Genomic DNA, 15,382 nt, shown 5'->3' with positions numbered 1-15,382 from the left:
TGTTTGTGAGATAAACAATCAAACAGAGTAACCAACCCACCGAAAATAGAGATTCATCTTTTGTCTCTCTTAATGGAATAAAAGAAGTTCTGTGAAGAGGATGTGTATAATGCAGAGTGGGTGATTTGTCCAGCTCCTAAGGCTGCTGTTTTTCACCAGTGAGGCCTCTGGTTGGGCCATCTGGGGAGTGCTTATCTTCTTTGCTCCTCAGAAAGAGGCCTGATTGTGTTTTACCGCAAGCTGCAGTGTCTTAGAATCTAAAGGCCATTTGTGCGGCTGGTTCTCCCTTTAAACACTGCTGTGTGTGGTTAAAAGCCATCAGGGCTTTTAGAAGAGGAAAATGACACAGGGATCAGGAAAGGTACAAATGAGCTAGAGGGAGGAAGGAGCCATGGTGCCAGGTACGTTGGCTGCAGCCCCGTCCGTCCTGAGCCAGGCCTGTAATGACAGCAGTAGTGTTTAACGCAGCTCTTTGGGTGCCCATCATGCTTGGTTTCCTGCAATTGTCACCAGGGTCTACAGAGAGTGCATGGCAAACAGGCACATGGTACTTATCCCAACAAGGGCATGTTTCTCAGAAGAATAAAATCCCCCTCAAGAAAAGTGAGCAAGTATATCAAACTGCACCCCAGGAAATCAGAGACAACTGGGGCTGAAGGAGAAGAATATGATTTAAATCTTCTGGGAATCAGAAAGGAAATGATTTGGCCCCTTTCGTTCTTAATAGGAGCTCTGAGTCAAGTATATCAAAGCTTTAAAAATAACAAAAATCCAGAATGTCAAATAGAAAACCCTCTTTCAGTGTTACATAGTCTGAAAGTTATAACAGAAATGAATTTCAGTGGGCAGGATCATCTCTGAAGGAGACATATCAGACTCTAGACTCATCTTTGTGCCGTGTAATTCTAGAACTTGTATATCTGAGAAACATCAACCCCTTCTAAAAGAGCTCCTGCTTAAACACTTGCATAGTAACTCATTAGGGAGTGAGGTATTTGTGGTGCACTTTTATCCATGTCTGCAAAGAAAGTGGCCACAGAGGGGCAGAGAAAGGGGAAGTAATTCCACTTGAACACTCCAGACCTTTGTTTAACCTGGGAACATAACATCTGCCTTTCCATCTATGTGTATCAGAGAAAGACATGCAATTTCATGTGCATCTCTCTTCACTAAGCAGCATCTTTTGGCAAGTTCCATCATTCTGGCACTTTTCTGTGTGTGCAAAATACGTTGAACCATTTGTGCAAAAGGAATCACTTTACCTCTTTTCTTTGCCAGCTCATCTGGCTTTATTTCAAGATGAGCTGCAGGGGCATTGGATTTAACAGGAGATGTTTTTGCTTTAGGCTTGCTTGGATTACAAGGCTGCTCAGCTGACCACTGTAGGCCATCTGACCTCTCTGTTGTTCCATGTATAGGTTTGGGGTTCCCATCTAAGGACAGTTTCTGTTGCAGTAGTCTGTTGCTTTCTGTAAGAGAACACCAAATAATGACTGTGAAGTGATGATAAAGTGATGGAGATGCCAAGATTTTTGGTTTTGTTCACATGTTGTCAATAGTGCCTTTCATGGCACAATGGTTAAGGGACTGTTTTAATAGAATCCCCAGGAGATTAGAGGTTACACTAGAAAGAAAGAGCCTTGTATTTCCAGTCAGAAGACTTGGGCGTGTGTTTTGGCTCTGGTAATTACTTGCAGAGTGACCCAGGACAAGCCTCTTAATACTCTGAGCCTTGGTTTCCTCACTTGTAACTATCCAGGCTGGTTATTAAGAGGATTACAGGAGAAGAGCATGATCTGCTCCCCCATTCCAGTAAAGGCTTAGGCATCTTAAAGTATGATTTCATATTGAAGCTATAAAGATGTAGCCCTCCTATCTCCAAGGTGCTATGTTTATGTCTTGTGGTATTTTATTCTGAATTAATGAAGGCAGAAGAGTGATTGGAGATAGGGCAAGAATGAAGTGACAACAGGCACTATAATCATTTCATCTAATTTATGGAGAGCTTAAATCAGGAAACATCCTCATAATATCTCAACTATATTTAAAATCCAGGGAGTTAGTCTCTCTCTGGAGCTTTAATAGATGTGGCAATAAATTAGCAGCACGTTGCTTTTGGCATCTTTTAAAGGTAAGTTCCTATGTCGTTATTGATGAAGTAAATTAAATGGCATCTAAGGGCACGAAAAAGGAAATGTATCACCCTTAACATCTTACTACTGGAGAGTTCTGGGTGTGAATAAAGGGAGGCCGGTGTGCTTTTGAAAGCCAGGTTCTTGGAGAAAGCTGAGTTTAGTGGAAAGAATGCTTCCATTAAACTTTCCCACATCCTGAAGGGTGTTGTAGGCAGGTCTGCACTTTTCTGGCCAAATGTGGTGCATGCTCAGGGGGTATAAGCATCTCTTTGAAGCCTGGTCTCCTTTACAGAGTCAGCTGCAGGCTACTTCTCTTTACTTCCATGATGCCTTTTAGAAAGTTCACGTCTGTGTCTCACCATTGCCTTGCAGAGGCTGTGATCTCCTGGAGGGCAGACACTGAGTCACAGTAATTTCTGAAGTCCCAGTTCTTGTGTTTGGCTTATAGCTTTCTAGAGAATGGTGACTGAATTTAAGTACACTTGAAATGATTTCATTGAAAAGAAATAAGAAAAAAGAAGCACCTTTCCTGACACCGTCACAATCATTACAGACTGCACCAGGGGAAAGTGCACAAGAATATGATCCCAATCCTTGTCAATTTGATTTTAGACATTAGCTCATTTATGCTAAATATAATTTGACTCTAGTTGACTCCATCATTCATAGCCTACATGTGAAGGAACCACAACATACTTTAGGGGCTGAACGATGAAAATTTACTTAAAGGGAAATTACAGTACACAATAAAGTGTTCACAAAAGGTAATGAACAAAGTTAAATAAAATACCGAAAACAGTATTTCCTCCGGTAATGAAACCAATTTAAACAGCAGTATGCAACTTTATCTTTTGTTACACTGAAGTGGAACTTCACCATAGCACGGTGGTTGTCAAACCTCAGTGTATAATGACTCTCCCTTGGTACTTATCACACATGCAAATTCCTAAAGACCACCTCCAGAGATCCTGATGCAACAGGGGACCCAGCATTCTGCTTCCCAGGTGATTCTGTTGGAGTGGGCATGGGCGGTATTATCCACTTGATAAACATCTGTGTTAAAACAATGACTAAGTACAAGCTGGTTTCAACTCATTTCCTTTCTAAATCATAGCTGAGAATCAGTCTTGATGAGATATTATAAGTTGAGAATCTAAAACATAGCTCTTTGTGCATAGTGTTGTAAATTAGTCATATTCTTGAAAACAAGGGGACATATATGATAACGTAATAGAAATAATGAGTACAGGTAGAGGAACAAAAATTATTCTGTTAAGAGGCAAATGAATTTTAAACAGAAGACAAGCATGCAAATGAGCAATGGCTCATTACCCTAGAGCTAAAAATATTTTGTTTGTGTATCAGAGAACTGATAATGTGGTTTGGTTCATTTCATCATTTATATAGCAAATATTTATTGAGAAATTTGAGCACCAATATTTTTTAGGGTCCTGAAAAACTATATTATTATTGGTAGGATTATTGAACACTAGGAAGGTTTAAATTCTCAAGGACTACTTGGATATATTTGCATACTGGCTGTTTAAGTCTGTCTCAAAATATAGTAAAACTGCAGAATTCTTTCAGATGAATACTGGTCGAGAATTATACATTTCTAACAGAATTACATTCATCTTGACCACAAATCCTCATATTTCTAGTGATAGAAAAATGGGAGTTCTTTCCTGGATATAATAAGTTCCCTTTAATAACAGGAACATCATCAGTTCTCTATCTTTCTGGAGGCAACGAATAAACTTTGACAGACCATGAGTTGATTGACCTAAGTCTTCCCTGTCCAGTTGGGTAGTCACAAGCTGCATGTGGCTACTGAATATTTGAAATGTGCCTTGTCCAAATTAAGATGTCCTGTACATAAAATATGTATTGAAATTTGAAGGCTTAGTACCAAAAAAAGAGTAAAAAATGTTTTTCAATCATTTAAAAAATATTGGGACTGGGTGTATAGCTTAGTAAATTAAAAAATAAAATAAAAATATAAATTGCATTCTGAGATAATATTTTAGATTACAAAATTAGATAAAATAAATTTCTCAATTTAAGTCACCTCTTTCTTTATATGTGTGTGTATACATACATACATAAACATATATATGTTTATGTATGTATGTATGTGTGTGTGTATATATATATATATATATATATATATATATATATATATATATAAATTGTGGGGGTGTCCTGAGTATTGAACTCAGGGGCAATTTACTACTTTTATTGTTTTATTTTGAGATAGGGTCTCTCTAAGTTGCTAAGGGTCTTGCCAAGTGGCTGAGGCTGGCCTCAAATTTGTGATCCTCCTGCCTCAGCCTCCTAAATTGCTGAGATTACAGGCATGTACCACTGTACCTGGCTGTACTTTTCTAATGTAGTTACTAGAAAACATAAAGTTATATATGTAGCTTGCATTATATCTCTATTGGATAGTACTAATATAAATCCTAAGAAGCATGATTTAGGTGCTCTACAATGTGTGATCATTCCACTAATTTACATTCTAGAATAAGAGAATATTTATTTTATTCAAGTCTTGAAAAATTCTGTAACTTCTACCTGAGAAAGTAGTAATATATGTCTTGTTATCATAATATGCTTAGTATCTAGTAGATGCATGTTATATACTGAATCACGAATGAATGAATGGATCAATGAATCAGTATTACTTCAGTACTTTGCAGAGCTAGGGCCCTTGCAACTGTAAGGAGCCTGGTTTGATATGAGTCTCAGGCTGTGACTTTAATATTCATCAAATACTTGAACCAAAGTGGTTAATCACATCATTGAAAGAAAATTTATCTCTGGAAACATCCAATCTGTTCAGCATTCAATAAAATTGTATATTAATTTTAATTTAATCCTTGTCCACGTATCTAAGATCAGCTCCTAGAAGCTTATATGATTTTGAATTTAACTATTATCTGAGCCTTCTTTTTATTAAAAATACTTATCAAATCCAAATACAGATGGTATTATTATAACTTACTGAGAATCATTTTGATTTTTGATTCAAATGGACTCAACAGATACATCCAGTGGAGTACGCGGGCTTATATACAGGAGACACATGAGACATAGTCTCTCTGCCCTTAACAACTAATATGTAAAATGTGAAAAACTAAAATAAAAAATTAAGGAGCACATAAATCTGAGGTGACCTTTCCCCACTGAACTGTCTTGGCATCTCTGTTGAAAATCAATTGATTATGCACATGGGTCTCTTTCTGGGCTCTGTTCCACTGACAAAGTTATCTAGCCTCACACCATTGCCATGCTGGTTTGCTAAATAATTGTATCCATATAACTAGTCTACTACTAGGCAATGCGTGAATGCGTGTCCTCCAACTTTGCTTTTTTTTTTTTTTTTAAATGTTTGGTTTTTTAGTTATAGGTGGACACAATATTTTTATTTTATTTTTATGTGGTGCTGAGGATCCAACCCAGTGCCTCTCACATGCTAGGTGAGCACTCTACCTCTGAGCCACAACCCCAGCCTCAACTTTGCTCTTTTTTTCTGAGATTGTTTCATATCTTAAATCCCTCTGTGTCTCAATATAAATTTAAATCTGATGAAATTTTGGTATGACTTGTTTTGAATCTATTATAAACCAATTTGAGGATACCTGATATATTAGCAATATAGAATCCTTTGATCCTTAAACATGATATAGGATACCATTTATTTGGCTTTTTTAAAAAAAATTATCTTGGATAGGTGTGGTGGTGCATGCCTGTAATCCCAGGGGCTCAGGAGGCTGAGGCAGGAGGATTAAGAGTTCAAAGGCAGCCTCAGCAACAGCAAGGAGTTAAGCAACTCAGCAAAACCCTGTCTCCAAATAAAATACAAAATAGGGCAGGGGATGTTGCTCAGTGGTCGAGTGCCCCCGGGTTCAATCCCCAGTACCAAAGGCGAAGAAAAAATTATCTCAACAGCTGCGCAAGGTGGCACTCTCCTATAATCCCAGCAATTTGGGAGGCTGAGGCAGAAGGGTTATAAATTCAAGGCCAGTCTTGGCAACTTACTGAGATCCTGTCTCAGAAAATAAAGAGGGTTGGGGAATGTAACTCTGTAATAAAGCAGCTCTGGGTTTAATATCTAGTATCACTTAAAAAAAAAAACAAAACAACTCTGCTTCATTTTACAGTTTTTAGTCCTGTGTATCTAGTCAAATTTATTTCTAGGTATTAATTTTAAAACTTTCAATTTCCAAATGTTGGTTACTATAGTGCAATAACATGGTTGATTTTTTATATATTCCAAGTTTATATCTAGAGACCTAGTGAATTTCCTTATCAGATCTGGTAGTTTTATTTTTATTTTGTTTGATAGATTTCTTAAGATTTTTTTCTATATATACAATAATGACATCTGTAAAGAAGTTTAATTTCTTCCTTTCCAATCTTTATTGGACTGGCTAGGAATCCTAGTTCAATATACAACAGATATACTTGCATTGTTCTTTCTTCATTTGTTCTTTTTAGATGTAACTGACAGTAGAGTGTACTTTGACAAATTATACATACATGGAGTATAACTCCCCATTCTTGTGGTTGTGTAGGACATGGAGTCACACTGGTAGTGTATTCACATATGGACACAGGAAAGTTACGTCTGATTCATTCTACTGTCTTTCCCATTCTTATCCTGCCTTCCTTCCCTTCATTCCCCTTTGTCTAATCCTCTGAACTCCCTGCATTGTTCTTAATCTTAGGGAAACTGAATTCAATATTTCATCATTACGTATAATATTTGCTATAGAATTTTTATATGTTTATCAGACTCGGGAAGTTTTCTTATATTCCTATTTTGCTGGGAGTTTTTATTGTGTCAAGTGATTTTTAAAAATCTACTGGAGGGCTGGGGTTGTGGCTAAGTGGCAGAGCGCTTGCCTTGCACATGTGAGGCACTGGGTTCTATCTTCAGCACTACCTTAAAAAAATGAACAAACAAAACAAAGGTATTGTATCCATGTATAGCTAAAGAATATTTTTTAAAAAAATCTATTGGAATGATCACATCATTGTTCTTCTTTATTTTGTTAGTAAATACTTAGATTGATTTTTGGATGTAAAAGCAATGTTGCATTTCAGGGATAAATTACACTTGATTGTGGTGTGCTATCTTCCTTATATATTGCTTACTTCATTTGCTAATATTTTGTAGAGGACATTTTGTTTCTTTATTTAAGAACGATATTCTTCTGTAATATCCTTTTGTCAGCATTATGTTGGCCTCATAAAATGAGTTGGTAGTATTCTATATTTATTCCTTAAATATTAGTTAGAAATCATAAATGAAGCTATCTATACTTGGAGGCTCTAGTTATGGATTTCTTTGCTAGCTATAGGCCTATTAAAAATTTTGGCAATTTATGTTTTTAAAGGAATTTATCTAGTTCATCTAAGTTGTTGGAATTATTATTCATATTACCCTGTAGCTAGTTAGTCTTTGAATGAGGGGCCAGGGTTAATTTCATTTCTGGTATTACAAACTAGTTTATTATATTTTCATTATAATTCAATTCAAAATATTTTCTATTATATAGTGTGAGTTTTTCTTTGACCAATGAAATTAGTTAGAAGGTTGATTAATTTCTAAGTGTCTTATTGCTATTGATTGTTAATTTGATTCTAATGTAGTCAGGAACCATATTCTAAAGATTTCAATATATTTTAATTTGTTGCAACTTATTTTACAGTCCAGAAATTAAGACTATTTCAACGAAAATGCTATATATTCTTGATGCTATTGGGTGTAGTGTTCTATAAATATCAATTATGTTAAGTTGGCTGATGGTGTTATTAAAATCTTTTATACTCTGGTTTTTAATCTACTTGTTGCTATCAATTACTAGTAAAATGGTGTTATGGTTTGGATGTGAAGTATTCCCCAAAAGCTCACGTGTGAGACAATGCAAGAAGGTTCAGAGGAGAGTGATTGGGTTGTGAGAGTCTTAACCCAATCAGTGAATTAATCCCTGGATAGGGATTAACTAAATGGTAACTGAAGTGCTAGGGTATGGCTGATAGAGGTGGGAATTGGGGGTGACTTTGGGGTATATGTTTGTTATCTTACAAGTGAAGACCTCTCTCTCCAATTTCTGATCATCATGTGAGCTGCTTCCCTCCACTATACTCTTCTGCCATGATGTTCTGCCTCACCTTGAGCCCCAATGAATGGAGCTGGCCTTCTATGAACTCAGACCTCTGAAACTATGAGTAATAATGAATTAACCTTTCCTCCTTTACAGTTGCTCTGGTCAGGTCCTTTTAGTCACAGCAGCAAAAAAGCTGACTAAATCAAATGGTGTTGAAATCTATAATAATTCTGGCATTGTTTATTTAGATCTATTAATTGCTGCTTCACAGATTTGGAAACTTGGTCATTACATATGTATTAAATTAGAATTGTCACCTTTCTTTGATGGATTGACCTATATTGTTTTAAAATGACCCTGCTAATTTTTTTTGTATTAAAATCTTCTTTGGTGTTAATACAGTCAGACCTATTTTATTATGGTCAGTCTTTGGAGAGTATATCTTTACTATAATTTTGTGCCTGTCTCTGTCTTTACATTTGAAGTGCATCTCTTAGAATAATTACATATAGTTAGGTCTTACTTTTTTTTTACTCAACCTCTGTTTTTTAATTAGAATTTTAGTTCAGTTATATCTAATATGATCATCAGTATTATGGATTGTATTTACCATTTTGAATTTATCTTATTCTAATTTTTTTTAATTTTTAAAAAATCTCTTTAAAGGCTATTTTGATGTTATAATTGTAAAAAAAAATACTTATTTTAAAGACTGTTCTAATGATTATAATCTTTAAAAACTCCTTATTTTAAAGGCTGTTCTAAGGATTACAAATTGTATAATTAATTTATTGAGGTGTTCTTTCAGTCAATATTGTATTACTTCATGTATAAAGTAGGACCCCATATAGTAATATAATTCTACTCACACTCAACAACTGTTTTCTGATGGTTGTATATTTTAATTATACATATGTTGTTAACAAATTGTTATTTTTGCATTAAATGGCCAATTGTTTTTTAAGAAATTATGGACGAGAAAAACTTCTTATCTTTCAATCTACTTATTTACCATTTTCATTTCCTCTAGCAATTTATTCCAAATTTCAATCTGGTTTAATGTCAAACATTCTTAAGCTTGTTTTGTGGTGTAAGTCTGCTAGTGATGAATTTGTTCAGATTTTATTTGAAAATATCTTCATTTTTTAAAAATACATTTTCTCTAGAAATACAGTTCCATATTAACTATTCCCCCATTAAAGATTTTACTCTATTGTCTTCTGGGCTATATTGTTTCTGATAAAAAGTCAATCTTCATTTTTATGGTGGTTGTCCTGTTTGCAAAGTGTCTCCCCCGCTCTCCAGCTGCTTTCACGATTTTCTCTTCATTTTTGACTTTAATAGTTTAACTATAGAGTGGTTTTTCTATGACTTATCCTGCTTGAACTTATCCTGCTAAGCTTCTTTTCCCTATTCTAGAAATTGATGTCCTCTTGTTCATTTTCTTCTTTATTGTGGATTTCCACATTTAAAAATTCTTTTACTATAATTTAGTGGGGTTTATGATGAAGGAGATGTAAATTCATGTCTTTTTCTTGAAAGGTTCTTGGTATGCTTTGCCAAATTAGTCTGCAGTCAAGTTGTACCAATTTACACTCAGCTGCTGTGCATACAATTACATTTAACTCTTAGGAATGCTGACATCTATCAATTTCCAGGGTATTAAATCTTGGTATCAACTTACATACTTTACTTGTCCTTGATTTGATTTATTTTACATAGTAAAACACAACCTGTGCTGGTTATTTTTTGTTAACAGCACCAAAGCAAACAAATCTTCCTCTTGGGAGAAATACATGGACTTGATTCAAAGATTTTCATAATATATATATATATCCATGTATGTATTCAAATTTTAAAATTTCTGAGAATGAATTTTTCTACTTTTTGCTTTTTTAGTTAAAGCTTGACACACTTATAAGCAGGTTGAAGAAATATACACAGTATTTAAATCTATCTTTTAAAATGAATTAAATATAGAGTAGTTCTAAAATAATTACTTTAACCCATTACAATGGTTTCATGATCTTCTATACACATGCAATTTCAGTAAAGCACATCATGATTAACATCATGATTATGATTTACTTGGGTACTATAAAGTGGTTCTACCTGGAAAAAAATTGATAAAATTTCTAATATCTATGTTGCTTAAATGTCTGTGCCATAAAAGTACTGAATGAATTTAGTAGTGTTTTATGATAACTGAAAATAATATAATTAGTGGTTCATTGGTTAACTGATTTGACTCTTCTTAAATATTTACAAGAGAATAATACCCATGAAGATTAAACTTCCTAAAAATGACCTCTACCCCTACTAATCAGTTTTACAAATAAACACAATGAAATTAAAACAACCTTTCTGACCAGCAACATGTTAAGAACTTAACAAAATATTCAGGACCAAGGGTGTAGCTCAGAGGTAGAGTACTTGTCTAACATATGTGAGGCCTTGGGTTCAATTCCCAGCACAGAAAAATAAATTATATCCTTTGAATCCAGTAATTCCACTTCTGAGAATATATGCCAAGAAAATGATCATAATTGTTTATAGAATTTTACATACAAAAAAGAGGTCCACCAAAGTATTGTTTTTAAAAGCAAACAACAGAAACAATCCACATGAATAATAGTTTGGGAATATTTAAAAGAAAGATGGCAAATTCATAAAAGTACAATGTAGTCACTAAAATCACCTTAGAGAAAATTAAACGATATGAGGTAGTATACATGTCAAGTAAAAAGCAGATTATAAAGTTCACATGTTGCATAATAGGATTTTTATAAAAAATTATATATCTCCGCATTTAAAAAATTCTAAAATGAAATTTAACAGAGTTTTTTTTTCTCTAGGAGCTAGGATATATTTCTTTTTCCTTAAACGTTACTGATTTTCCAAATTTTCTCAATTAGGATAAGGTAATTTTAAGTTCAGAAACACAAATTTCATAATTATCAATAAAAAACAACAATGAGCAACTTCAAATTAGGCTAGAGTGGGGTCTGGAGGCCAGGATAAGACTTTCGCTCTTTACTCATAAAAGGTCTGCTTTGTCTTTTGAAGAGATCACAGAACAGAGAATGATTTGGAAGGAAATTATTAAATGTAGGAGATGAGTGAGTGAACTACTGTAGCAGTGCAGACCAGAGAGGGTGGTGGTTTGGGTGGGAAGGTAGAGGTGAAGACAGTAAGAAATGGATGGATGCTAGGAAGACGCAGAAATGAAAATCAACAGAACTTGGTCACCGCCATTGGAAATGGGAGCTGAAATGCCATGATGGATACCTAAATTTCTTGCTTTCATCCCTGGAGAGATGGTGCAGTAAGATCAGGAAGACTAAAAGAGAGCCAAGACTGGAAAGGAGATCATGAGTTAGTTTTGAGCATGTTGTTGAAATGCTTTGAAATGTCAAGGAGAAAATGTCAAATAAGAGCCTGAAGTTCTGAGAGTAACCTGGACCGGGAAGGTGAGTTTGTGAGCCATGTTGCATAATGAAAGCTAGGGTATGGTTGAAATGATCTAACAAGAAAAGTTGTCTTTACATGATGCTGGACCTGGGTGGGACCAAACAAGCCTTGAAGAGCTTCAACAAGTTAATAGCCAGGTAAAGAATGACTCTCAAAAGAAAAAGAAGAAGCAGACACAAGAGTGTCAGGTGGCAGAAACAAGAGGAAAAAGAGTGGCTAAGGATACAGCAGGTGCCAATGTTGAATACTGCTATAAGGAAAAAATATAAAGGGTTGAAAATGCCTGCTAGTCTCAATGCCATACAGGCCACTGTTGAACTTAGTGGGAGCAGTTTCTTTGGAGAGATGGACTGTAAGCCATACATAACAAATAGGGTGGTGACTGAGAGAGAAAGAGGAGAACAAATAGAGACAGTGAGCAAAGATAACTCTCTTGATATGATAGCATGAGGGTCTACTGATGAGATATGATAGCATCAGAGTCTACTGATGAGGCCCCAAGAAAACTCTTCACAGTGCGATTACTGTACACTTCTCTTGCAAGTTGCATTGTTCTCCCACCTCTGCATCACAGGGTAATAACAGATAACAGAGGAACCAATAACTCTGGAACAGAGACCAAAACAGACAGGTTTATTCAGACATAACGTCAGTTCTGCCTTTTCCTTTTCTTTATCAAATGCCAATGGGCTTTATTATTTCATTCAAGTCCTGTGAAATTTGAGCAGCTCAGAGTGCTTTAAAGCTGGCTGTGTTCCAACTGGAAACAAATCTTTTAGTTTTGTTTACACTGTCTTTATACCAAATCATATGTCATTAATACCTTTACAGACTTGATTATATTAAAAGGCAATAGAAAATAACAAGCTGTCAATGGCAAAGGGTAGGCATGTTAACAAATCAAGTGCCTTCCTCTGTTTTACTTCTCTGCAAAACAGGTTCAATTCTCCTGGCATTTTGATAGAACCATGTACGTCTTTTTTAAAAAAAAAAAATTTTTTTTGAAACCTTGGTCTTTATAGGGAGTATGGTCCACTTAATTAAATCCATTTGTCATTGAAATCCATTTTAATATATGCGTGGGAAGTCTTGAAGGCATCTATATTCAGAGATGAGCAGTTTTGCGTCTTAGTCATCCAGTCACAGTTGAAGTGATTTTTGAACAAGGAAGATAAAGGAGAAGCCTTGGAGTTTCACCTCCTCGATTGTCAGAGAAACACCTGAGGGGTTTTATGTGTCCTGTGTCCTCCTGTCACTACATCTTGTACCTGTCTCTCTCTCTGTGTTTTATCATGCCCAGAGAAAGGAAGGAGGGCTCTGAGTCACTAGAAATGCAATCTAAGGTCTCTCCTAAAATTACTTGGACAGCTCAGATATGGTGGTGCTTGAAGCAGAAGTTGGGGCTGAGCAAGACACAAGTGTAAATGAAAGCCAAGACCAAGAAATTAGATGCTAAAATAACAATGAGAAGTGAAAATAGAAGATATGTGCCTTAAAATATGTTAAGATACATGTTCATGTAGCAGTACTTAAGGTCATCTATATATATTAATACTTATACATATATACATACATGTATACACACATATATATTAATAAAGTATTGTACCTTCAATTTTCAAAAATTAGCAAAAACCTGTGGTTATAGTTATATAAGGGGTTCCACTAGGGTGCTTAATAAAAGTTTAAATAAAACATAGGCTGTCCAGATCATGATAACCTGATAGGAGAGACTGAATGGAAGAACCTGAATTTAAGCTTAAATGTGTCCTTTTCAGATGCTTATTGACCTTATCTGATGAAACTGTAGCTCCCACCCCCTACTTCCTCCTAAAAGCTTCCTGCATGTTCATCATAATCTATAATTATCTCAGCACCTTCATTGTATTCTGTCTTATTATCCATCTCTTTTTTCCTATTCCCAAAAGAATGTCAACTTCCTGAGACTAAAAACTTGGTCATTTTGTTCTTTTCCTATAGAAAAACACCTGGCACATGTTCTGTTAGATACTTAACAATATTTACTCAATGGATCAATGAACAGTAGGAGGTTTACTCTGTGCCAGAGGCTGCACTAATCTCGTATGGATCTCATTTACTATACACTAGAATCTTATAAAATGGAGTACTATATTCTGCTTTGCAGATAAGGAAACTGACAATCAGAGTGGTTAACTTGTTCAGGGTCATGTGTCTAGTAATCGAGGAGATCAAGGTCTGAAACAAGTCTACTGCTCAATGTCCTAGTTCTGAGTCACGGCTTTATTGCTTCAATTGAGAGCTGGCACTGCTGAAATCCTAGAACATACACATTTGGCTTTGCTGTTAAAGTTCTAAGCTAGCTGCTTTCTTCTTGTTCATCTTTTCTAATCCTCTGGTCCAATATGGGGCTTAGAGAAGCAGGGGAGGTCATCCTGAAGCTTGGGCCAAGAGCAACATGAAAAAATTTGCTTGGAAATCCTGTGGGAACCTCAGGCCATATAAAACGCTGTGAAACAGTGCTGGCGAGCTTTTGTTGTTATTGTTGTTACAGAAAGCACAAATGAAAGACAAGCAACCAACATTCTAAAATAACAGGGCCCTTTCTCTCTCATTTGGTTTACTTCACTTGGAGAATGAGAAAGCAATTCCTTGCAGAAACCTAGAATTCTCAGTGTAAAGGGAAAATAGCAGGGCCCTACCTGGCCTGTAATACAGGGCAAACCTGAACTCCGGTTTGGGGAGGTCAGTAAACACAGCATGGGGAACCGGGAACAAAAGGAACAGGGAACAAAAGACCAGACTTGCCAGGATTGCTTTACAGGATGAGGAAAAATAAAGGAAGGTGCTTGGAGTCAGCCAGAGGACAAGGCAAAGACAGGAGAGCCTGCCTCAAAGTTTATCTCACTGAAGCTGCTGGTGGCCTGTGGTCCTGTGTCTTTCCTATTCAGTGGGAACTGCATCCAGTAGAAGAAAGACAATAGAGGAATGTGAATTACTGTTCCAGCCTAAATGGAAATGAGCACCTACACATCTCAGCTACATGAGCCTTAGAAATACTCTTTCTGCTCTACTTTTCTAAACATAAGACAGGAAGCATACTTGGAAAATATGAACCTGAAGGTGCTTTAGACATTTAGATGGTTCCTTAAGAAAAAGAATATTATCTTTGGCATGACTTGTGGTAAAAATAAATCTTGGTCTACTCCTTGCCTGACTTAGTATTTGAACAAAGGATGATTTTGATTGGAATAAATAAAAGGTCTAATTTGAGCTGTTATTAAAAATTCTGAAATACAGAAAAGAACTACTCTCAGGCTTAAAACCTACTCCCAAACTTCTAAGCTATTCACTGACACACAGCACTGTCCCACTTGACAGTACTATATTTACAGCCTGAAATGATGGTGCTTTGGGTAGTTATTTTTCACATAGGAAGTCACACTAACACCCCTGAGCCACCTGCATAGATCTTAACTAACTCTTCCCCTACCAGAACAATGATTCTGTTTAAGGCTTTTTAAAAAAGAGAGATCCTGAATGTCAAGGTGTTATAAAAGATAAAGCACGGCCCAAACAGGTCCACAGCCTCCTGCTCAGTGGGGCATCCAAGGCAGGCTTTGTTCAGCCAGTTTCACTACTGGAGAGCCTGATAAATGCTCCACCACTAGTAGCCTGGAG

The 15,382-nt window shown here is 35.8% G+C and overlaps 1 protein-coding gene across 5 annotated transcripts in view; it reads right to left on the bottom strand.

Annotated features, from left to right (window-relative positions):
• The window catches only part of Spats2l (spermatogenesis associated serine rich 2 like), a 161,075-nt gene that overhangs the window by 33,995 nt on the left and 111,698 nt on the right, over positions 1-15,382 (bottom strand). For 4 of the 5 annotated variants that reach the window (XM_026399306.2, XM_026399310.2, XM_026399307.2 and 1 more), the window contains one exon: positions 1,263-1,469. The exons of the other annotated variant lie outside the window; for it this stretch is intronic. In XM_026399306.2, coding sequence (XP_026255091.1) covers positions 1,263-1,469 — 207 coding nt within the window. The remainder of the gene's footprint in view (positions 1-1,262; positions 1,470-15,382) is intronic. 5 annotated transcript variants of the gene reach the window in all.

Source organism: Urocitellus parryii, chromosome 1 (genome assembly GCF_045843805.1).
Source record: "Urocitellus parryii isolate mUroPar1 chromosome 1, mUroPar1.hap1, whole genome shotgun sequence".
In the NCBI taxonomy this organism is placed as follows: Eukaryota; Metazoa; Chordata; class Mammalia; order Rodentia; family Sciuridae; genus Urocitellus; species Urocitellus parryii.
The sequence above is the reverse complement of the archived record's forward strand: the minus strand, read 5'-3'. Positions and strand labels throughout refer to the sequence as shown.